At 34.9% G+C, this 17,791-nt stretch overlaps 1 protein-coding gene across 1 annotated transcript in view; it reads left to right on the top strand.

Moving 5' to 3' along the window:
* Nucleotides 1-6,910: 6,910 nt before the first annotated feature.
* dusp3a (dual specificity phosphatase 3a) overlaps nucleotides 6,911-17,791 on the top strand; it is a 28,464-nt gene continuing 17,583 nt past the window's right edge. The window contains exons 1-2 of the mRNA XM_023270197.3: nucleotides 6,911-7,147; nucleotides 16,935-17,167. Of these exons, the coding sequence (XP_023125965.1) occupies nucleotides 6,963-7,147; nucleotides 16,935-17,167 (418 nt within the window). The 5' untranslated portion in view covers nucleotides 6,911-6,962. The remainder of the gene's footprint in view (nucleotides 7,148-16,934; nucleotides 17,168-17,791) is intronic.

The following is a 17,791-nucleotide window of genomic DNA, read 5'->3' as shown; positions in this document are numbered from 1 at the left end:
GGTGTAGAACAACAGCAGCTCAGACTGTGTTTCCTCCAGATCTGTTGTTGCCATGGCATCACACTGCATCTCCCCGCGTCGCCATGGCAACACACACACAAAAAAAACGACCACTGGCTGCGAGTGAAATGGGTCAAGATCATCTGAGTGGAGAAGGAGCGTCTCGGTGGGATTTAAAGGTCCAAAAACTGCAAAAAAACCCTGCAAAAATATACAGAAAACTGTTGTCGAGTCATGAAATTATTAATGTTCACCTAAAAATCTGATTAAAAGTGATGAAACGTGTCGATAAAGTCACAAAATTAGAGAACTTTGACTCTTATTCTGTAGAAAGAAGTGAAGTAGAACTAATAGAGTTACCTGAGAACAAATAAAAAGCTTTAAAATCGTCTTAATGAGTCACGTTTTCTGGATGAAATGAATGTCTTTAGTGAATAAACGCCTCATTAATTTCAATCTGATCATTATTTACCTTCAACTCTTGGAATTATTCTCTGACTAGAAGCTCTTGATGGTTGAAAATCACAGGTTTGCAGTTTTATTTGGTTTATTGGACAGAAAAGTGGCTCCATCTTGTGGCCGATCAGACTTCATGGAGCTGCAGCGATGAATCAGTGATTAAATCAACGTGAAAATCGGTTTAGAGGAAAAAAATTCTCTCATGAATTGAATATTTTTTGGTTGTGAATAAATCAGTCCTTCATATCCAGAATTTTTCTTTCAAATATCTGTAAAATAAAAACATTTTTGTTGATTTAAAGGCAGTAAATAGTTAAATTTGACAGTCAAAGGTAATCAAAAATTAAGAAAATTAAAAAATAAACTTTCTACATGGTCACAATAACATCTGAAATACAGAATTATTTATATTAAATAGATAAAACATTGTGATGTTAATGCTTTAAACCTCCAAGAATTATTAGTTATACAGTTTTAAATCTTTTTTTTTTCAAGTTTTGCATCATATTTTGTTGATTACATGCCTGTTTATTTACAGTTTGAAAAATTATTTTTATAGTTTTGGAACTTATTTTTTCATTTTAAGGTCATATTTTATTCAATCTTGGATCTTTTTTTCTTTTTAAGAACAATTATCAATATTAATCAGTTTCACAAGAGGGAAAATTTGTAAAACAACTGTAAGAAATATCTTTCCCATTTTTAAATCTTTAATATACAGCAAAAATCTGCAAAATAATAAGATTTTAGCTGATTTAAAGGCAGTGAATAGTTTCATTTTAGATCTCTTGTTTGGTTTTGCATCATATTTTGTCGATTTTAAAATTTATTTTTACGATTTTGAGTCTCATTTTCAGTCTGGGGTTTAATTTTACATTTTTTTGGCCCTTTTTTCATTTTTAGATCATATTTTTATTCAGTTGGAGATTTTTAAAAAACATTTACTAATATTAATTAATTTCACAAAAGAGGGAAAATCTGCAAAACAATGATAAAAAATATTTCCCATTTTTCAGTCTTTAATATGCATTGTTTGACTTTTTTCATTTTAAGGTCATATTTTTCTTTAAGTCTTGGATCTTTTAAAAAAAAAACTACTATTATCAATATTTGTAATTTTTCAAAACAGGGAAATTCTTTAAAACAACTGTAAAATAATTATTTCCTGTTTTCCAATCTTTAATATCCAGAATTCTACTTTCAAGGAACAGCAAATATCTGCGATATAATAACATTTTATACAGATTTAAATGCAATAAATGGAGTCATTTGAAGGTCAGACATTATTAAAGAACAAATTTACTCTTTGTATCTTTAATTTAACAAAACAGGAAAATCTGTTAATGGCAATAAAATAAATAATAATAATAATAATAATAATAATAATAATAATAATAACAATAATAATAATAATAATAATAATAATAATAATAATAATAATAATAATAATAATAATAATAATAATAATTATTATTATTATTATTATTATTATTATTATTATTATTATTATTATTATTATTATTATTATTATTATTATTATTATTATTATTATTATTATTATTATTATTATTATTATCATCATAATCATAAATCATTGCCATATTTCAGTCCTAAGATACACATTTTTTTCTTTCAAAGAACAGCAAATATCTTTAAAATTGTGATATTTCATCCTATTTAAATACAGTAAAAGTTTTTACAATAAACCATTCTGGCCTGTTAATGAAACTTTTTTACCATTTAAATGCAGTTTCCTTTTTAACTCATATGTTTTAAACTGTCTGAATCACAACAATGGCTGATTTATTCCCATTTTAAGAGAGATAACTAAACATTTCCACTTTTTTTAGGTCAAAGGATGAATTTTCTACACATTCGTTTCAATCAATGAGCAAATTGTGAATAAATTATTTGTGTTCAACATAAAAAAGCAGCTTTAACATAAACTATAAACACTAAAATGTCTCGTTGGATAATATAAAGAGTCTGAACGTCCTCAGGTTCGTCTGTTTTACTGTTAGGAATCCTCCTGACTGATCTTTTATTTCAGTGTTTTTCTATTAAAGGAACTCAGTGACATGAACAGGATCTAAATCTGGTTTTATCTCCTCACTGAGCAGAAAGAGTCAGAACCTGGAGATTAAAAACCTCCGTTAACGGATCAGAGTTCTGCTGACACCTAGAGGAATAAAGGAGGGAAGAAAAAGACACTAAAATATGTTTATCAGGAGGATAGTTAGAAATAACTGCAGATTAATTTAATCCAGACGGACAAAAAGGTGCAGAAAAACTCCCAAACTCTGTTTAAATTGCAAAAAATACATTTATTTACTAAATGTTGGTGGAAAACCAACAAAATCTATTAAACAGAAAGTTTCTGTCATCAGTTATGGATCCAAAAGCATAATTTTAAATACAGAAAATTAGAGAAAAAACTTTTGAAATAGTCAAAATAATGAATTTAATCCATTATTATACACATAGATTTGATTTTTACAGTTTGATAAAAGATTTATTTCACTCTCAGGTCATATTATCACTGTTTTAGACGAAAAATATTTTCAGTTTTCAATCAAGTTTTGTTCATTTCAGACCAGTTGTCGTAGTTTGATTATTCATTTTATAAAATCTGTGAACTCGACATCAGTTCAAGGTTTACTTTTATGGTTTTATTCACATGTTTGTTATTTTCAGGTCATATTTTTAAATTCCGTTTTGGATTTATTTTTATTTTTTCAGTTTATTTGAGATTTAGGTTAATAGTTTTATATCAGATTATATTTGTTTATTTTATTTTTAGATTAATTTATATTTAGTTTTGATTTAATGTTGAAGGTCTGAGGTTTAATTTTAAAATTTTATATCAGATTTTTTTTTCATTTTCAGATCATATTTTATTTAGTTACTTTTTCAAATATGAGATTTTATTTAATATCAGATTTTTTATGATTTTTTAAAGATCAAATTTGTATTTAGTTTTATATCATTTTTTCAGTTTTAAGGTCATTTTTTAATTCATTTTTAAATCTTGTTCAGTTTGATTTTTATATATGCAATTTAATATCAGTTTTTTTCATTAATTTTTTCATTTTGAGATTTAGTTTCACATTTTTATGTCTGAATTCAATTTATGATCAATTTTTTAATTTTGGTTTAACTTGGTTTTATTGCAGTTTATTTTTTTAAATTATTATTTACTGGTAATTCTTTTTAAATTTAATTTTGGATTTTATTTTGTGAGTTTGAGATTTGTTTTTACAGTTTTATGTCAGATTTTTTTTTCATTTTCTGATAATTTTTAAATTTAGTTTAAATCTCATTTTTTCACATTTTATGTCAGATTTTAATTTATGGTAATTTTTAATACATTTTTTAAAATCTTGTTTTATTCAGTTTAACTTTTGATTGAATGATTTTATATCAGATTCTTAGAAATAATTTTCTGGTCAAATTTCTTCTTCTTCTTCTTCTTCTTATTATTATTATTATTACTAGTTATGCATCTTATTTTGTTTTATTTTGTATCTTTATTTTTGTAATTTTCAGATATTTTTTAAATGTAATTTTAAATCTTGATTTTTCAATTTGAGGTTTTTTTTGTTTTTTACAATTTTACATCGGAATTTTATTTTATTTTTTTTTACATTTTTAGGTTGTTTTTTTTAAGTTTTGGATCTTATTGTGTGAGTGTCCATTTTCCCCCCATTTTAAGGTAATTTTTATTCAGTTTTGGATCTTATTTTTGTAGTTATAATTGGCTTTAAGGGTTTTATATCAGATTTCTTCATATGCATGTTTAATTATTACATTTAATGAGATCCTTCAGACCTCAACAAGCAGCTGTAATGAAATAAACACGTCTAGTAAACAGTTAACATTTTTAAAGAGCACACAAGAAGAGTTTCCATCAGTAATAAAAAGCTTGAAGTCTCCCCAGAACGATTTATAAACAGAATCCAGGCTTTAATCTGATTAATTTATGATTCTAAGGTGATAATTGAGGTGTTTTTGTTTCAGACCTTCATGAAAATCAGCTCAGCTCTAATTTTATCTTCACACCTTCCTTCAGTTTGCATTTCACACCTTTTATTTTCCTTCTTATGTTTTTCCTCCTAATTATCGGATGATTTTATCTTCATATGTCTATTTTTCCACTTTAAAACAGCATTTTCTAGAATATAATATTTAGAAATGCTGCTTTAAAGTGAAAAAAGTGTGACTTTAAAGGCATTACTTCAGAATATATATATAAAGTTTATAATCACATGTACATGCGTTACATCAGTCTTTTTCCTGCATAGAGGATTTTTTGGTGTCTTTTAAAGAGGTTTTTGCACTAAAATAAGAAAACTGGGAATTCATCTTTTTAGAAACCACTTCTGCTAATTAGAGACTCATTTTCTTGAACGTAAGTGACATTTTTGGTTATAAAATGATCAGAAATTAAAAGAAAATGCAGAGATTTCTATTAATAAGGTGGCACGTGCATTTAACCCCTGAAAATCCCACTATTTTCATAATTTGAGGCATTTTTTTAGTGAAATATAACTCAGAAGACATTATATATTATCTAAAAGCAGATTTATTGTGATTTTAACATGATATAATAAAACTAAAAGCCACTAGAAAGCAGCTGAAGGTGACAATTATGAATTAAATTTAGCCATTTTTGCTATGAATTCATGATGCAATCTGAATTTATTAGTTATATAAATATTTTTCTGCAGATAAATTCATAAATAAACCAGATTTTCTTCCAGTTTAGACTAAATCTAAACAATCAAACCCCTGATCACCTGTTGTGCTGAAGGACCTGCAGGAATAGAAACCACCAGAACAACAAACTGAGTCACAGATTCCAGTTTTTATTCTGAATTCACCACAAACAGCTGATATCTGCAGCAGAGGATTCTGGGTATTTTCTGTCTGAGAGGCTCCAAACTGTTCCCAGTTTGATTCTAATCCTTGAACTGGTTTTAAAAAGACACCAGCAGCACCTGAAGGCAGCACCGAGTCCAGCCTGGAGTCTTCTCAGAGTCTGACCGCCGGTGGGGTGTGTCTGCTGGGAGACGTAAAGTCACCGGAAACACGTACAGGAGCACCGGAAGTTGGACCACAGTGGCTAAAAAATAAAAGCACTGCAAGGACTCCTGCTGCTCTCATTCTGGGTAATAACTGCTGAATAAAAATGAGGTGAACGAAATTACAATATTGGCGTTTTTTTGACAGATCGATTTTCAGCAAATGTCTTTCTTAAACTGGATTCTTGTTTTTTTTGTGTCTTTACTTTCCTTGTGGTAATTTCAAAATTATTTTTGTCTTATAACCGTGTGCTTTCTTGTTCAGGTCCCACTTAAAGAAGAGATTTTAAATAAAAATGAATAAAAATCTGAAACTGAAAAGATAAGATCCAATGTTGAAAAAACATAACTTGAAAAATGGGGGAAAAAATACTGTAACAAATAAATATATAAATAAGCAAATAAATAAGCAAATTGATTAATTAATTAAATGCAAATCTGAAAATCTGATCTAATATTGAAAAAAATATAACCAGAAAAATGGAGAAAAAAATACTGTAATGAATAAATAAAGAAAATCTGAAACTGAAAAAATAAGACCCAATATTGGGAAAAAAAACATGATACGAAAAATGGCAAAAAAAATACCGTAAAAAAGAAATAAAAAATAAAATAAACACCTGAAATTGAAAAAATGACATCCAATATTGAAAAAAACATGACCTGAAAATTGGGGGAAACTACTGTGAAAAAATAAAAAAATAAAAAAATAAAATAAAAATCTGAAATTGAAAAAATCAGTTTCAATACTGAAAAAACATGACATGAAAAATGGAAAAAAATACTGTAAATTTTTTTTTTAAAAAAACAAAAAAAATCTGAAACTGAAAAAATAAAATCCAATATTGAAAAAAACATGATGACCTGAAAAATGGAAAAAAAATGTAAAAAAAAAAAAAAAAAAAAAAAAAAAATCTGAAACTGTATTTTTCAGTTTCAGATTTTTTTTTTTTTTTCTTCAATACTGGAAAAAACATGACCTGAAAAATCGAAAAAAAAATGTGAAAAATAAATAAAACATATAAAACAAAAATCTAAAACGGAAAGAAAACAAGATTGAATCTGTAAAAATAAAATCTGAAAGTGAATAAATAGGATCTAATGCTTTACAAAAGGGCGTTTAGCCGTTTCTGATTTTAAATGGACTAAATGTGATCCAGATATGAAAAATAAGACCTGAAATGAGCAATAAAAATGTTGCCTTCATTAAAGAAGTGTGTTTTATTATGACAGGCAAAACCGGAACTGGCCGCGGACACACCTGCGTGCTTCACTGTGATTGGTCGAAGCCGAGGAGCAGCTCGCGCCTCCTCAGACAGACACCTTGCAGACGGAGCCTCACGTGCGGAGGTGAAGATGCAGGAGAAGCGGCGGAGGCTGCTGTCCGCCGTTTAGCCCCGGAGAACCGGAACCACGCGGAGGATGAAGAAGCACCTGAGCCCCTCCAAGCAGCCGCAGCCGCCGCCCAACGTCCCGGCGGCGGCTCCTCCGGGCGGCGAGGCGACGGTCCAGACGCTGAACGAGCTGCTGTCGGACGGAAGCGGCTTCTACAGCCTCCCGACGCAGCACTTCAACGAGGTCTTCCCCAGAATCTACGTCGGCAACGCGTGAGTCCACAATAATCAAGTCATAAATAAACACCGGAGCCCGACAGGTGCACCGGCAGGTTGGGGCGGTCACGGCCGTGTCGCAGGTCCTGCAGGGCGGCGTGTTGTTGTGGCGGCTCCGCTCCCTCCGACCGACCGACCGACCGCCTGTTGTTGTCAACAAATAACCTCCAGGAAGCGGCGCACAGGTGGACGTTGTGTAACAGCGGAGCCCCACAACAAGCACCGGGATGGGGGTGTTAGTACCGGAGAAACGAGGGGTTAGTACCGGAGAAACCGGGCTCCGGTAATCAGCCACAGAAACGGGTCCGTGAAGGACACTCAGGACCAGTTTCCACTCTGACAATCCTTCCATCATCACTCCTGCACCAGCCACTCCTCATCCATCCATCCATCCATCCATCATCCATCCATCATCCATCCATCTATCATCCATCTACCATCCATCCACCATCCATCCATCCATCCATCCATCATCCATCCATCTATCATCCATCTACCATCCATCCACCATGCATCCATCCATCCATCCATCATCCATCCATCTATCATCCATCTACCATCCATCCATCATCCATCCATCTATCATCCATCTATCATCCATCTACCATCCATCCACCATCCATCCATCCATCCATCATCCATCCATCATCCATCCATCTATCATCCATCTACCATCCATCCACCATCCATCCATCCATCCATCCATCCATCCATCCATCCATCTTCCATCCAGCATCCATCTACCATCCATCCACCATCCATCCATCCATCCAATCATCCATCCATCATCCATCCATTTTCAGGACTTGTTTCATTTATTTGTTAATATATATACTAGTGAATTAAAAAAAAAAGTCCTAGCATTTTATTAGTTATGATCTGTAATTCAACATAAGGAAAATCTGTAAAAAAACGATAATAGTAAAATGTTTTTAATCCACATTCTAGTCCTAATTATAGAAAAACCTTTGCACTGTAAAAAAAGTAATTCAATAATTGTGAATTCAAACTGTTTTTCAGTGATTTTATGAGCTCTTATCTGTAGTTTAACAAAATAGGGAAAATTTGTAAAAAAAAACAAACAAAAAAAACCCATAAATAACAGTAAACTGTTGAAGAAATTACAGGTAAGAAGAAGTTAGACATTAATTTTTTTACAGCTCAGGTGCTTAAAGCAAGTCAGACTCAACAAAGTTTATTTTTATGCTAGTCATAAAACTTTTTCTGTGATTTTTACTGGTTATTTTCAGAAATTTAACAAAACGGAAAAATTGGTAAAATAACAGTAAATTGTTGAAGGGAAAATTTTCATGCAATTATTTGTGACAGATTACTCCTGCGGTGGAAACAAAAACTATCTAATGACATCATGAGAAAAATAAATGACTTCTAACTAATACTAAGACTCTGAGCTCCCAGTGAATGTGGTGTTTCTGTAGATTCAACATGTCAGCAGCTGGAACATAAATCCAGGGTTGTTGGTCGACTATCGGGTTTGTAATGAACCTGCCGACTCTTTAGGGATTTACAGCTCGGTGTTCCAGTAAAACCAGTTTGTGCTGCTTCCTGCTCGGGTTGGACTGAAATGTTTGTGTTCCAGAGAAAGAAACACGACACTCGTCAGTCCTCGTTGGTTTTCCTCATTCTTTCTTTGGGTGTTTTGGTGAAATCTTGGCACCAGTTGGTGGTTTTGTAGCTCATAGCAGTGAATATTCAAGTGTTAAGTCTCAAAAGTTCCAATTTAGCTCTCTCTTGTCACATTTTAACACACTGTAGACTCATTTTTCACTACAATATAAAGTCCTGTGCCTCTATGGAAACAAAACAACCAGGACTAGAAGTAGAGAGAACTCAGAAATGTCTTTTGTGCTGAATGATGCAGGTATGATGCCAATAATAATCTAAAAAATGAAAACTAAAGTTGAAATCACCAAGAACAACATTTTTCCACAGGTGTTACTGGACAACTTGGGGACTCTATATTCTATAGATATTTTATATATATGGATTATATGTATTTAACTAGATGTTTTCACACGATTCTTCACATTAACTCTAGAAAGATGTTTACCTGTTCTTGATCTGTGTTGAATTTATTTTATCGGTCTAATATGTTTTATTTTTGCTTTGCGTTTCTTAAATTTTTGTCACATGACTGTTGGTCACAGTTGAGTGGATCGTGGCTTATTAGTTGCACTGAGGAAAGCAGAATTTTTAGTTTTTGACAGAACTTGGTGCAAACATTTGTCTTTGGTGAGTTTTTAAAAATGATACATGTAGGATTAAGCGATTTTAATCTTGGTTTTAGGTTAGACTTGATTCCTTTTCCTGACGAATGGAACATCAAATGCAGATTTTTTCCATGTTCTTGAAACTGATGATTTCTTGTGTTTTTACAGTTTGTGGGGCAGATAAATGATGTGTTTTTGGCAATTTTTCATTGATGTTTTTAAAGATAACGCGCCTTTCAAACTGGTTGAAGCGAAGTGTTGGGTTGTAATAAGGTTCCTACACAAACAAACAAACCATGGGGTTGTTTTTTGGGAGGACAGTGAATAACTGAGTACATGTTGTAGATAGAGTATTTTTTCTCAACATAATCACATACTATATATTAAAAAATCTTGATTCGGGTTTATTTTTTAAAATTGTGACCAAGACACACACATTTAACATGGGAGATCTTTCACATGCAACAGTGTTAACGGTATTAGTGTTGACTTATTTTCCATTTTTTTGTTTGCATCTGTTGTCGTCTGCTGTCATGTTAAAAAATAGCTGTTAGATATTCTGCTGGGATACAGAAGTGATGTTTTATTTTATTCCACCTTAACTTAGCACTTGTGCGCTGGCCCAGAGGTCAGTAAGTCTTCTTAAGTCTTTGTCACGGTGCTCCTTTACTAACGAAACTTCCGCTACAATATTGACCAGTAAAAGGCTTCCCTGGTGGCACAAAAAGGTACTACAGCTAATTTACATTCTAGAAAATGTAAGAAAATGCTATTTGCAGATGCTACGTATTTAATGACGCTGATGAGGGAAAAAAATTTAAAAATGAAACGTGATTGGTACATTACTACATGCACTAAAAGGTGCTACAAATTGGGGTCAATTGCATAAAGTTTTAACTGATCGGTGTTAGTAATACCTATCTATAACTTTTTGTTTGCATCCGTTGTCATGCAGATATGCAAAAAACATCTGTTAAATGTTCTGCTGGGATGCAGAAATGATTTTTAAAATTTTATTCCACCTTAAGTTGACTCTTGTGCGTTGGCCTAGAGGTCAGTAAGTCTCCTTAAGTCTTGGTCACTGTGCTCCTTTACTACAGTATTATAGAGTAAAAGGCTTCGTCTAGTGACACAAAAAGGCACTACAGCTAATGTACAGTCTAGGAAATGTAGGGAAAGGGTTTCGTGAGATACTAAATATTAAATGACTAATGGGGTGAGTAAAAATAAAACCTGATTGATCGGTACATTCCTACATGCACATAAAAGCAACTGTATAACACATTGATGAAAATAAAAAAAACACAAAATTCATCATTTGGCTTCATAAGTATGCAAAGTTCTGACTTCAGCTGTATATTCAGACACCAAATACAAAGTTAAAGATGCTTATCTGTTATAAAACAAGACCAGAACAGGACTTGTGACCAAGATAAACACTAACTTTTAAGATCAAGTGTACAGACAACCTTTCCATCTGTAGTGGACTTTTAGGTTTCTTGCAGTGTAACGCAAAAATACCAAACATTCTCTTCTTTCTAGTGTCAAATCTGAATAAATAACAACAACAGCTGCAGAAAATCTACCTTTCAGATACATTTTGCTGAGCTGTAATGTGATATAAGCTTTTCCGGAGCAGCTCCTAACGCTACTTTTATGGATTCCTGGTAGAGAAGCGATGCAGCGATGCCCCCCGAGAAGCTCGTTGTCTCTGCAGTCCATCATGTGGCTCCAGCACTGAATACAAGCACATTACTGTAGCTCGGTGCTGCTACAGAATCAATCTGAATATGCCAGACGGTGCAGCCAAGTCTCCAGACAAAGTGCTGGCACTCCTGAAGCCCATCAGAGAGAAACTCCAATTCAGTTCTATGGTTCGCTTTGAAGAGAAGGTTTTGATGCCTGATGAGGAAATTATGTCCGCTGATTATAAAGTAAACACTGAATATTGTGTCCAAACAGGATGAAAGCGGCGAGTAGTGTAAAGTGATATTACTGAGGCCGGCCGGGGCGGTATCGATTGTTGATTAAAGCCTGAACCTCGTCCACCGTTTCCACCGCTGGGACCCAGTAAGCCTCTCTGCTGATTCATCCTATTAGTTGTTCTCTGGTACAAATCTAATTGTGTAGCTGGCTGGCGAAATCGGATCAAAACAAATGCAGCAATTAACACAATGCGAGTACATGGTGCAGCACGTTTTCTCATTTTTGCAGCTCATGACTCAAGTAGGAAAAAGATCTGACCTTAAAAATAACCGTTAAACGTTAGATTCCCCAAAGAATCGGGCCCATTAACCATTTTTAGGCTTCAGTATGTAGTCTGAGGTCTATAAATGCAGGATTTTTTTCAGGTCAAGACACAGTTAAATAGTTGTTCTCAATCTCACAACCCCATGATGTTTACAATAGTTTTGATTAATAATTTAAATATATATTAATATGGCACCTTTCAAACAGAGTTAACAAAGGAAAACCAATAACAACAGGTGGCCAAACCAAAAAGAAAAAAGACCAAAGAAGCAAAAGAGAGAAGTCGAGTTAAACTTGGTGAAAAATTTACAAGATTAATCAATACAACAAACACAAATTTTTAATTTAATATTAAAAGCAAACACAGGAATACCATATCATATTTCAAGAAAACGCATGAATAGAATTCAAAAATAGGTCTTAAAACCATATAAACAAAGGTAGTATTAATAAATAAATAAGCTAAATTGTGGCTTATACTGCCACCTACTGGCCACACTACCCAGCCTAGTTATTTTGCTCCAAGCAGAAACAAACCTTATTTTTTGACAATTGTTTTACGTTTCAGAAGGTTACTTAAAAGCTGCTTGATATTTACATGGAAACACAGAATGGACTTTCGGTTCTGTACATTTTCGACTGATTGCGGTAACGTTTAACTTTATTTGTATGGATCCATTGTCATACAGACACTCAAGAAACAGCTGTTAGATATTCTGCTGGGATACAGAAATCATATTTTATTGCAGCTTAAGATGACACTTGTGCACTGGCTAGAAGTCAGTAAAACTCATTTAAGTCTTCGTCACGGTGCTCCTTTACTTACTAAACTTTCGCTACAGTATTAAACAGTATATAGGCTCAACCTGATGGCAAAAAAAGGTACTACAAATTGGGGTTAAAGTCTTAACAGATCGGTATTATAACTTCTACGTGACTTTGTGTTTGCATCATACAAACGCACAAAAACAACTGTTAGATATTCTACTGGAGCACAGAAGTGATGTTTTATTTTATCCCACCTTAAATTCGCACTTGTTCAAGGCCCAGACTTCAGTAAGCCTTATTTAAGTCTTCGTCACGGTGCTCCCTGACTTACCATACCTTTGCTATAGTATGAAACGGTAAAAGGCTCTACCTGGTGGCAAATAGAAGGTACTACAGCGAATGTACTTTGTAGGAAATCTAGGTAAATGGTATCAGGAGACACTAAATATTCAATGACTCTGATCAGGAAAATAAAAAATCTGATTGGGACATTTTTACATGCATGTGAAGGTAGATGTATAACTACCTCAAAAAGCATCACATGGCCTCTTAAGGAGCGTGCAAACTTCCAAATTCAACTTTTAATGCAGACTGCCAACACAAAATTAAAGATGCTTACCTGTGAATAATTTCAATATAACAAGACGCCAACCAGAGCAGCACTTGTCTTTATTCAACCAGTCGGTAAAATGTTACGGTCCGTAAATGGATTACGACTGCACTTTGCACAGTTTTCAAATGGGTTGTAGTCAGCAGCTCGGGGACAGACTTAAAGGTGTGGTTGTTTGCTGTGAGAAACACTCTGGCTCTTTGTGAAGCTGCTCTTTAATAATGGATGTGTTGGGACTGCAGATCCCTGGGTGAGGAGGCTGGGACAGGAGGAAGGAAACCGGTGGCGGCGAACCTAGGTGAACCCTCCGCATTGTGTTGTGTGGAAGTACAGTAAAGGAACAAAGCTTCGGCACATCCACTCGCACACAGACGCCTCAGCATTATTCCCTCTTTACTTATGTTGCTTTTAGTGCTCGTGCTGTATGTGTAAGTATTTATTGAATCATTTATGAAGAGGAACTCGGCCTAAATATACGTTTTGTGAATGAAACTTGGTAGAAAAAGGAGCGTTTGGCTTTGTTTCACCACATGTCTGAGTCCCTGCCCTTCAGCTGACATGCAGGCAGATGGCCTCCTTCATCCCTCCTCCGATGACTGTAAAGCAAAATGGTGGTGGAGAGGATTTTTTTATTATTAGTTTTTGCAGCCACCGCCTCCAGGGAGCTGCCCAGGGTCACCTAGCCTCGCCTCACCCCGCCTCGTATTGACTGTAAGCAGATCTAGCAGTAAAATTAAAGCACACGGCGCTGTCAGGGTGAGCGTTTTACACGGTTATGGAGATTTATGATGCCTGGACCTGAATTAAAGCAACACAAATACAGATTTGATTCTTGTGTAGAATTTAAAATAGGAGATCTTCTGCTTACACCACAAATCTGCTGTTTGTATACTCTGGTTGTGTCTCTTCTAGCAACAATACGGTGCAGTTTTTCTAGTTTAAACATGAATTATGCACAATTATTGACACTAAATGTTCCATAAAACCTTAATAACACTTACAAAGAGCAGCTTTATTCAGAATCGATGCCTTCGACCAGGTTGGATGGCAACACTGGACGCAGGCATCGGGCCAAGCGGGACCGAGCAGCCAGAACCTCGTGTTGCTTTGTGTGTTCTGTTTGTTGTACAGGCTTGTTGGCTCTAATTTGCAGGGTTGTAGTTGTTAGGAAGCAAAGATATGTAATGCTTCTGATCACGATAACTTTTACTTGCTCAATCCTATGCCCAATTTTTTTGTTTGCATCTATTGTCATCTGCTGTCATGTTAAAAAAAATCTGTTAGATGTTCTGTTGGTATACAGAAGTGATGTTTTATTTTATTCCACCTTAAGTTGGTACTTGTGTGCTGGCTAGAGGCCAGTAAATCTCCTTAAGTCTTTGTCATAGTGCTCCTTTACTTACGAAACTTCCGCTACAATATTACACAGTAAAAGGCTTCCTCTGGTGACACAAAAAGGTACTACAGCTAATTTACATTCTAGGATATGTAGGAAAATGCTGTTTGGAGATACTAAATATAGAATGACTCTGATGAGGAAAAAAATTTAAAAAATATAACCTGATTGGTACATTACTACATGCACAAAAAGATACTGCAAATTGGGGTGAATCGCGTAAAGTTTTAACTGATCGGTATAAGTATTACCTTTCTGTGACTTTTGTTTTTCTTGCCTAGCAACAAGATGGTGCAATTTTTCTAGTTTAAACATAAATTATGTACAATTATAGACACTAAATGTTCCATAAAACCTTAATAACACTTATAAAGAGCAGCTTTATTCAGGATCGATGCCTCTGGCCAGGTTGGATGGCAACACTGGACGCAGGCATTGGGCCAAGCGGGACCGAGCAGCCAGAACCTCGTATTGCTTTGTGTGTTCTGTTTGTTGTACAGGCTTGTTGGCTCTAATTTGCAGGACTGTAGTTGTTAAATCGCAAAGATTGTCATAAAAGAGGTAAACAGAAGTGGCTTTATTGTGGGTATAGTGGGAGGTAAAGGTGCTGGAGAGGAGAATAGTCTTTTTTTATCTGTTGTGCTTGAAATTAGTGAATGTAAAAGCTCTGAGATGATGTGTTGGCATGTCTTCTTCCAGCGTCCATCCCGTAACTCTTGCCTGCCATGCTTTGGGTTCCCTCAGAGAGAAGGGTCACTGCAAATCAATACAAAGTTGTTCTTTATTCTGTGATGGAACACTTCTGTCCTGATGGGAGTGGTCATTTTAATCCACAGTTCACAAGGTTCACTGAATGGTCTGATGAAGTTGAACACCTAAGAGAGATCGTGAACCAACATGTCATCATTTAAACCTTAAATGAGGGAATATCTTTGGACAGTTTACGTGGTACCCCAACACCTTACTAAGACTCCTCAACTTGGTTTTTCCATTTAATTTGCGTGTCTGATAGACTTCTGCCAGAGTTGGCCAACTTGTAAGACAGTTTATGAAGTGTTTGGACACCTTTGTTTGTTGGATCTCTCTTTAGGAAACCACCAAAGCATTTAGGATTTCCAGAAAATGTTGAAAACAGTTGCAGGGAAGTCCAACAATGGTACTAGATGATAATATCAGCGTTCAGTTCATTAAAAATACGTTGGCTTCAGTTGAGATTCTTGAAGTTCTTCCACTCCCAAATGAAAAGAACTGTTTTTTGAAGTTTAAGGTCTTTCCTCAGTGAACACAAAGTCATGTTATGATCCAACAACTCACAAAGGATACAGTTTAGGTATGCATGGTGTAGCTTTTAGATAATACTGTAATCAGTTTTATTTAATCTAAAAAGATTGAAGTATTGCAGATTGCAGCATTTTAAATACATGAAACAAGTGCATTTTACTTTACCCAGTGACCAACAATATACGGAGAGGAGTTGTTTTTCCAGATTGTAACTGAAACTTTGGGAGTCTAGAGGCCAGAAAGACTAAAAGGTTGGAGGGAAACTGAACTAGTGATGCTGTAAGACCCCGAGCTTCCACCCAAACTTAACAAAATTAGTGCATTAACTAGCCTATCTAACAAAATCTGCAGAAACCAGATCGTCATCCTCAAAAGAAAGCAAGATAAACAGCATTAACAAACCAAACAGGGGACTGAAAACAGGAATACGTCAGCATTTATACCTGTAAGAAGCCAAAATGTATGACCTGATAAAAAGATCTACAGGAATATGTACTAATCCAGTCAACATTTTCAACATGCAGGCAGAAAGGAAGCTAATTTTGACGTCAATGTGGCATCACATGATTTCAATGTGTTGTTTACAAGAACTTTAATCTTTAGATAATGAATATTTGTTGAGCTAAAATGCCAAACATGTCCAAATTCAACTTCTGGTGTGAGACTATTTCTTGTTTTTCTGTTTTCTATCACTTATATTCCTGTTTTAGAGGCATTACAGCCTGTTTTTAAATTTTTCTTGCAACTCTTAAGGCCCATACCTTCAACAGTAGATATTTAACAGATGACAGAAGATTCACAAGTGTTACACAGCTTCAATCTCTTGTCAAAGCCTCTATCTATCCAGCCATTTGTAACTGTCCTACTAGTGACAGTATTTTAGTTGGAGCTCAATTTTGAAGCAGCAACATGCAGTGCTGCAGTATTCAGCTGCGTCTCTGGAGATGCTGTGATCCTGCCTGTCGTGAAAGGTGCAACCTATATTGTCAAAATATCACTTTAAGATAAATTGTGCTGACATGCCGCTCCGCTGTATCTGTTGGGTGTTATTATTAGTGCTGTTATTTGTCTCAGATGTCTTGTTCTGCTGCTGTGTGCTCATCATTCTGGGCTGTGAGGGAACAAAATAAGTTTTATTTGGCTGTCAGTGGAGGAACTCTTGAGTTTTTCCGGGTGTACAGGTTTGTCACAGACATCAGCGACCTGCTAGAGCAACCGATTTGATGTTTTTCGCCTGTTCTTGTGCAGGTTTGTTGCCCAGAATGCGATGCGACTGCAGAAACTCGGAGTGACGCATGTCCTCAATGTGGCCGAGGGAACCTCCTTCATGCACGTCAACACCAGTGCAGACTTCTACGCCGGAACCGGCATCACGTACCACGGCATCCAGGCCAACGACACCGAGCAGTTCGACCTCAGTGCCTTCTTTGAGGAGGGGGCTGATTTTATCGACAAGGCCCTAGCACACAATAACAGCAAAGGTGAGTTTACTTTGAGGATTATTTGTTCCCCTTTTCTGTTTTGATGTGCAGGAATGGTCTTTCTGTTAGGGTAAAGAAGCTAAATGCTAGAAGAATCACCCAACTTGTTTTCCATCCCACAACTTCACTGTTTGAGTTTGGTTTTTGTAGCATTGTTGTCTGTTTTCTACAAAAAAAACATTTCTTACTACCTGCTCAGCACCAGACCAGCAGACAAACAGAGTTAGCAACTAGCTAGTCAATACAGTGGAACATTAAGCAGCTAAAGAACCAAATATTAACATCCCGAATTAGTGGCGACCTAAAATAGAGCAAAAAAGAAATTAAATGTTGGACCTAATATATAATTAGCCTGAGGGCCAGGGATATGGCCATTTTCCACAATGGAAACTTTAAGGCTGCTGTAAGGTCTTTCTGTTAGGCTAAAGAAGCTAAATGCTAAAAGAATGACCCAACTTGTTTCCCATCCCACAACTTCTTCACTGTTTGGCTTTGGTTCACGTAGCATTGTTGTCTGTTTTCTACACAGCTAAAGAACCAAATATTAACATCACACATTGATGGAGACCCAAAACAGAGCAAAAAGGAAATGTAGGACCTGATATATAATTAGCCTGATGGCCA

This window comes from Amphiprion ocellaris, chromosome 18 (genome assembly GCF_022539595.1).
Source record: "Amphiprion ocellaris isolate individual 3 ecotype Okinawa chromosome 18, ASM2253959v1, whole genome shotgun sequence".
Taxonomy (NCBI): Eukaryota; Metazoa; Chordata; class Actinopteri; family Pomacentridae; genus Amphiprion; species Amphiprion ocellaris.
Note: the sequence above shows the minus strand (reverse complement) of the source record. Positions and strands in the feature narration are given on the sequence as shown.